Source organism: Pempheris klunzingeri, chromosome 18 (genome assembly GCF_042242105.1).
Source record: "Pempheris klunzingeri isolate RE-2024b chromosome 18, fPemKlu1.hap1, whole genome shotgun sequence".
NCBI lineage: Eukaryota > Metazoa > Chordata > Actinopteri > Acropomatiformes > Pempheridae > Pempheris > Pempheris klunzingeri.
The window spans coordinates 3,057,623-3,064,613 of NC_092029.1; the positions used below are offsets into that span (position 1 = coordinate 3,057,623).

The 6,991-nt window shown below is 42.8% G+C and overlaps 1 protein-coding gene across 1 annotated transcript; it reads left to right on the forward strand.

Moving 5' to 3' along the window:
• Nucleotides 1-1,736: 1,736 nt before the first annotated feature.
• On the forward strand, nucleotides 1,737-4,319 carry atf3 (activating transcription factor 3). Its single transcript, XM_070849644.1, has 4 exons — nucleotides 1,737-1,785; nucleotides 3,025-3,277; nucleotides 3,397-3,504; nucleotides 3,868-4,319. The coding sequence occupies exons 2-4, from the start codon at nucleotides 3,026-3,028 to the stop codon at nucleotides 4,183-4,185; spliced, it is 678 nt and encodes a 225-aa protein (XP_070705745.1). The 5' UTR covers nucleotides 1,737-1,785; nucleotide 3,025; the 3' UTR covers nucleotides 4,186-4,319.
• The last annotated feature ends 2,672 nt before the right edge of the window (nucleotides 4,320-6,991 follow it).

The window sequence follows — 6,991 nt, forward strand, 5'->3', positions numbered from 1 at the left end:
TGTGAGACTCAGCAGGCGTGTAAACAAGGTCAACCGATTAAGACCAATTAAGCCACAGAAGAGTAGTAGATTACAGTAAAGCCACTTGCCCGCCACTACAACGTGTCACGGCCTCAGCACGCCACGTCCAGAGAGAGCAGCTCTGGCACGGCGTGCGGCGGGTTTGATCATGGAAGGAAAAAGTGCCTTTTCTTTACCTACCTGGCAGCTGGTTGTCAGGTTAGAGTCACCTCCTGGGAGCAAAGAGGGCACAGACCCATCACTGTCCATCCATCGTCTGTCCGTCCGTCCGTCTGTCTGTCTAACCTCATAGTTTTATACTCCGGCCTGTGAGATGTAACCAGGGAATAAATAACCACTGGGTGTCATTCAGCTTGAAGAGCGTTATTCACTCGTCAGTGTGGAATTTCTGGAATGGAAATCTGTGTCAGTGTGAAAACATGGAGAGGAGACGGAGAAGGAGGGGAAGAGGGAGCAGGGTGGGTATTTATTTACCCATCTGTGGACTTAATTGTTCTAAAATCAGGCGTTTAATTCTGATTTTTTTAAGTGTTTATGCAGAAGAGGATGTAATCTACCTGGAGTGTGAAGGTGTGAGGAGGAAGAGGAGGAGGGAGGTAAGGAAGATTAAAAAAAAAGGGAGGGGAGAAGAGAGATAGGGATGGAAATGAAAGGAAGATAGAGGAAGGAAGTGGCATGAAACTCAGAGGAAAGGAAAGAGAAAGAGGGAACGAGCGAAGAAAAGGAAGACAGAAAAAGACAGACATGAGAGAAAGAAAGAGGGACGATGGAAAAGAAACCAGAGGGATGAAGAAGGGATGAGAGGAGAGAGAGCGTAGGAAAAAGAAAAGGGAGAAAGAAAGCAGCACGGAAAGATTAATTAAAAAGAAGAGAAGATGAGAAAAAGATGGGAAAAAGAAGGAAGAGGAGATGAAAGAGTAGCAAGAGAAAAGAAATGAGAAGGAAAGAGAAAAGTAGAAGAAGGATAGATGTAAAGGAAAGGAAGGAGAGAAGAGGGGATGAAAGAAAGAAAAAAGGAGAGAAGAAAGAAAAGGAAGAGACGGAGGCGACGAGCGTACGAGGACAGAAAAAAGAAAGAAGAAAAAGAAAAAGGGATGATAGGAAAGAATACAGAGGGATGAAGAAGTAGAAGAAGAAAAGATAATGATGGATTGAAAAGAAGAGGAGGAGATGAGGAGGGAACAGGACAAACGTGCGGGTAAGAGTAAGAAAGAAAGGAAGAAGGAGAAAGGGAGACGAAGAGAAGAAGAGGGGATGAAAGGAAAGAAAAAAAGGATGGGAGGAAAGAAAATGACGGAAGGATGGAGGAGAAAAAAGGGGGGAAGAAGAGAGGAGGAGGGGGAATAGATGGAGGAAAAGACTGGGAGTGGATGGAGGAAGGAAGGAAGGAAGGAGGGAAGGAAGGGAGGAAGAAGAGGAGGAGGAGGAGGAGGAGGAAGAGGAGGGGGAAGCCTGTCCTGTTAAGGCAGAGCAGCTCGGGGTTGCTCGATTGCATCATGACAGGATAAGCTTTCTATAAATAGGATGACGTCACCCCGCTCCTCTTCCTCCTCCCCCCGTCTGGCTCGTAACTACGTCACCAGGCCACGCCCCCCTCCGCCACCGGTCAGACTATAAAAGGCGGGTGATGCAACGGAGCGGCCACAAGCGCAACTGCAGCACCGAGACGCGCACATATATAAAACACACACAGCGGAGCGGAAGAACTAGGAAAGAGGAGGTTTTATTTTCTCATCCAGCCCAGTCGGTCGAAGCTTTTAACAGGTAGGACGGGCTCTCTCTCTCCGGGGAGGGACGGGGGTTTTGTAGCCGGTTGTGGGTGTCTTGTCCCCGGGTAGCAACGCGGAGGAATCCCGGTGCGCTCCGCCGTCCCGGGACACTTTACTAAAACTCCTAAACTTGCCTCCACAAGTCGTATTAACGTAAAATATGAATGATTTGTCTCTGTAAACGCGTTATTCTTTAGTTTATAACACTTTTGAGAGACTTTACTTTTTAATTTCCGCCTTATTCAGACGTCCTGTGAGCGGTTATTATTAATGAGTCATAATAATCAATAAAATTGTAAACTTGCAAGGTGGAATCAGGGTTCTTCTCAGGATGTCTCAGTTGTATGTGATTTATAGGTTTTGTGAGTAATTTTGCGGTTAAATTCGTGAACTCACAGCTGCATTTACAACCTGAGAAATCTAATAGAAGTAAAAAACAATAACCGAGCAAAGTTTAAATCAGCTGCAATGATCGATTAACTGGAGATTTAACCGAATAATAACTATTCAGAGCCTCATTTTGAAACTATGTACATTTATATAAGAAATACATGTAAGGTTGTCATGTTAGTATCCAGGTGTGTGTGTGTGTGTGTGTGTGTTACATGAATGTGTTTGTTTTGGTCTCTCAGAGCTGATCTAATCTTCTTATCAAGCTGTCACTCATAATTCTCCATAATGAGTCACTCCTCTGTTTAGATAACAAACACCCACACCTATCAATGGTTCCCTGTAATTGTTTATGCCGTTTTTTCCGCGAGGCAAATATTTGCTCAAGTTCAGGTGTTTCTTTCACCCATTTGGCTCTGTGACCACAAGTGATCCCTCCTGAGATAACATGCTAATCTCTTCATTTAAGTGCAAAACTTTGTTTGCAGATTGTAGATGTTGTGCATTATTTGAGATCTGTATCATTATTACTCAGCGAAAAAAAAAGACCGTATCATGCTTTTAAGTATTTTAAACCTCAGATGATATTACTACGATAACTTATTGTGTTTTATTTGCAGCTTTACATTGAGATAAACTGAGCTTGCTGCCATTTAATCCTTTATATTCTCTCTATAACACCTTCATGGGCAGATGAAGTGTGTTTTAGTATTGAGTTTATAGAAACTTTTTATGGTTTTTTGCACAACTTCCCTGTAAACAGTACGATTTCTTTTTTAATGCCCGCTTTCAGCAAACTGATCCTCCTAAAAAAAAAAAATCTTTGACTCTTTTGTGTTTCCAGAATGATGCTGCAGCACTCAGGTCCCTCGCTGGCCGACATCAGCTGCTCCGCCCTGGTGCCCTGCCTCTCCCCGCCGGGCACCCTCACCCTGGACGACTTCACCAACTTCACGCCCATTGTGAAAGAGGAGCTGCGGCTGGCCATCCAGACCAAGCGGCTGTCCAATGGGCTCAGCGCCGACATGAGCTCCGACGACTGCAGCTCGGACCGACTCTCAGACCACCACTCCTGCGTGTCCCAAGTCAAGAGAGAGGTGAGGAAGAGGGAAAGCACAGCATGTTGTCATCTGTGGGTTTTGACACTAACTGTGAGGCTGGTTTTCCAAATGAGCGGGTAAAATATTGACCTCTTATGTGTCTCTCTGGTTTTCAGATGTCACCGCAGGAGCACGAGAGGAAGAAGAGGAGGAGGGAGAGGAACAAAATCGCTGCTGCCAAGTGCCGCAACAAGAAGAAGGAGAAGACGGATTCTCTGCAAAAGGTAGTTGTCAACTTCTATCAGTTTTAGAAAAGTTTGAGCTCAAAGGTTTTTGCCATAGAAACAATAGTAACTTTGGATTATTAACGTAACGTTCAAGGAAACAGTCCTAAATTTCATCAAGGCATCAAGATTATGGCCTGAAGACACATTAGAGTTTGCTCTAATGAAGTAAAGTTGTAAATGAGCAAATTTAGAGGTCAGACAGACAAAAAAGAAGCTGAGTAAAATGTGTCTGTATCTGTTTTTCCTGCTCACGCTTCTGTATAGTGCTCATGTTGTAAAATGTTTATGCCTAACACAGCTCTAACATCTAAATCGACATGAAAGTACAGCATTAATAAGTGACTTCTTCCTCTTCCGCAGGAGTCGGAGAAACTGGAGACGGTCAATGCCGACCTGAAGGCTCAGATTGAGGAGCTGAAGCAGCAGAAGCAGCAGCTGGTCTACATGCTCAACCTGCACCGGCCGACCTGCATCGTCCGAGCCCAGAACGGCCAAACGCCCGAGGACGAGAGGAACCTCTTCATCCAGCACATCAAAGAGAGCACCTTACAACTCCACAACCTCACCTCCTCCACCGCCACCACCACCTCCTCCTCCTCCACATCCATCTCCACAGTAGCACCTCTAGACGGAGGGTTTCTGACACTCGACCACATCCAGTGTCCCGGTCACCTATGAGCCGCCAGGTGTGTTTTCTTGAGTTGACTTTTCGGAGACTTTCACCTGCTGCCACCGATGTAGCACAGAGGCAGGTGGAGCGGCCACACAGACTTGTGACAGGAGAATGACGGTGACGTTTAAGAAACGCTGCCCTCAGATGGCTCCTCTGTCTCATTCACTGTCCACAAAGCTGCTAGAGAGAGAGAGACGGCACCTCCCACTCCTTGAAATCGTAGCTGCTGATTGGACAGGAAGTGACATACCACAGACAGCATCTTGACATGCATTGTGTATTTTATTTTTTTAATTTCAAACAGCATTACAAACTGTCAGAGCCAAGGACAGATGCTAAAGCACTAAAACAACCCAAAAACAACAACAACTGTTTTTTTTTTTTCTTTTTTTTTAGTTTACTGTTATTCTGAATAGATGAGAGTCTGATTTAGTGTCTGATTTTTGTACCAAAGCGTGATTTCAAGGTGATCATGGCACATAATTTAACTGTTCAACCACAAAGAAAGAAGACGCAGAATGACTGTGTGAATGTGTCAGGCATTTGGGCTGCAAGTCACTGACTTTAAAAAAATGTGTTGTTTGTGCTTAGAGTATGAAAAAATAGTATATTTATTAAGTAACTACTGTATGACATGTCGTATCAACCCTGTCTGCTTGTCCTTCATACAACGTGAACTACTAAATTTGCTGCTGCTACTAACCACTCAGGACCTACTGCTAACAATAGAAGTCAATTTCCTATGTTTTTTGGGGGTTTTTTTCGCCCCAATGTACGAGCTAACCTCTCAAAAGTTTGAGTACAAGTCAGGTTGTTTGCTATCGATCGGGTTCGCAGTAGCAGTCGCAAAAAGGGAAATGTGCTTTGCAGGCAGGGTTCATGATTCTGCACTTAATTTAAAAAAAAAAAAAGCAAAGTAAAAATCACAATATAATCGTATATGCAGTTGATCCCTTACTTTTCTTAACAGTTGCCCAAACAAAAATGTAACTCTGTGTATAATTTCAAAAGTACACTTTATTTATCACTGCGTTCCCTCTTAAGATGAACAGAGCTGGTGTTGCTTTCTACATCTTCTGTGACGATGTCCAAGTGTTATTTTTCAGACATGTTTTCTACCTAAAGTCTTGTATATTGTATTGACTGCGCATTAACACTGTGCTGCTGTATGTAAACACAGGATGCCTCATTTGGTCGTGACAGAGCAAAACAAAACAGATTGTTATTTTTAAAAAAAAAAAAAAAAAAACGTATTTTGTTAAAAGCATTTGGTTTGGAAGTTGTGTTCACTAGATATCATTAGCTAGGTATCCGAAGTGTTGCATCAGCTTTCGGCTGGTCCTTTAACATGCCTGACTCTGAAGTTATGCAAGATGGTGTGATATTATACTGTGTATTATGAATTTCATCAGTATCCAGGTTTCAGCCCACTGCCAAATATTTCTCTTTCCCTCCACTCCCCTTTCCTCTCTCTGGCCTGTTCGCTTCAGCGTGAAAACATCCCTCAAGAGAAATGTGGTTTATTACGCAAACAGAAACTGAGGGAGTGTAACAAACGAGACCAAAGAGGCCATTGTCTTGTCAAACCCGAATCATAGAATCAGTCCAACATGCCCATCAGTAGCCGTGCATCTCTTCTGCAGCCACTGCAGTTCACCCTACAGCTGACAGATCAAAAGAAAGAAACATCTTTGCATATTTAGCATCTACGGTCATCTTAAAAGGCTTATTGGGAAGTATTTTCAAACACTTCACAGCAGAAGAGGAATAATTTATGTCAGGACGGCACATTACTGTACACGGATTGACGGTGAGGAATGAAGTTTGATATTTTATGTTTGCATGGCAGACGTTTTTAGAGAAGGTTTGTGTTGTTTATCGTATGTGTTATGTGAGCAGAAAACTTTGAGAGTCACACGGTTAAAGCGACGCAGGCGTCTGCGTGTGTTTCACGGTGTGCATGTTGTTTCTGTGGTTGAAGATGTTCATTGTACCATTGCTAGTCGTGGCTAGATAGCTAATAGGCTCTGAGTTCAATGCGTATGTATTCTATTGTGCCTACTTCTACCGGAGGCAATTTTTTTTTTTTTTCTGTAGCTGCTCGACTGTCGGAGCATTATAGCCTAAATGAATAAACTGTAGGCTGTCAGGTACAACTGCACTGCTACTACCAATGTGTACTTCCATCTTTGTGATATGTCAACTTTTGTTTTTGATACTTTGTTAATTAAAAATATGTATAACAAATAATACCTGTCATGATGTTGTTTTTTGGAAATACTCCTCTGATAAAGGACCTCTGATTCATGCTGTTGCTGTATAATAATAATGTTTAGTGCTAATCCACATGCTCTGAGTTTCAATACAAGGATAACTGTGTGAAATTAGTGTAAAATACTGAGCTACCAGTTTCTAGGTACACTTGTACTATCTAATCCAGTCCCAAAGTGAACCCGGTCTTTGTGAAGCTTGTGAATAATAACATTCAGTCTGTGCCACTGACAGAAGGTAAGTCATTGATCATGTCTGAGCTCGTAGGTTTTGTACTGGGAGCGCATAATATTAAAGATGCTATTAACGTAGCGGCTGACATCAAATATGCTTCGTCTAAAAATATATATACATTAAACAGAATTAAGTTTGGTCTTGACGTATCGGTCTTGAATCATTTATCAGCGCCCTCAGCTGCTGTTGACTTTTGTTTCACTTTGAGAACTGCACACACCGTACACACATTTTGTATCTCTGCTACATCAGCACCAACGCTGCTATTTCTTCTTAAAACATACAAGTTACACAGGAGCCAATAAA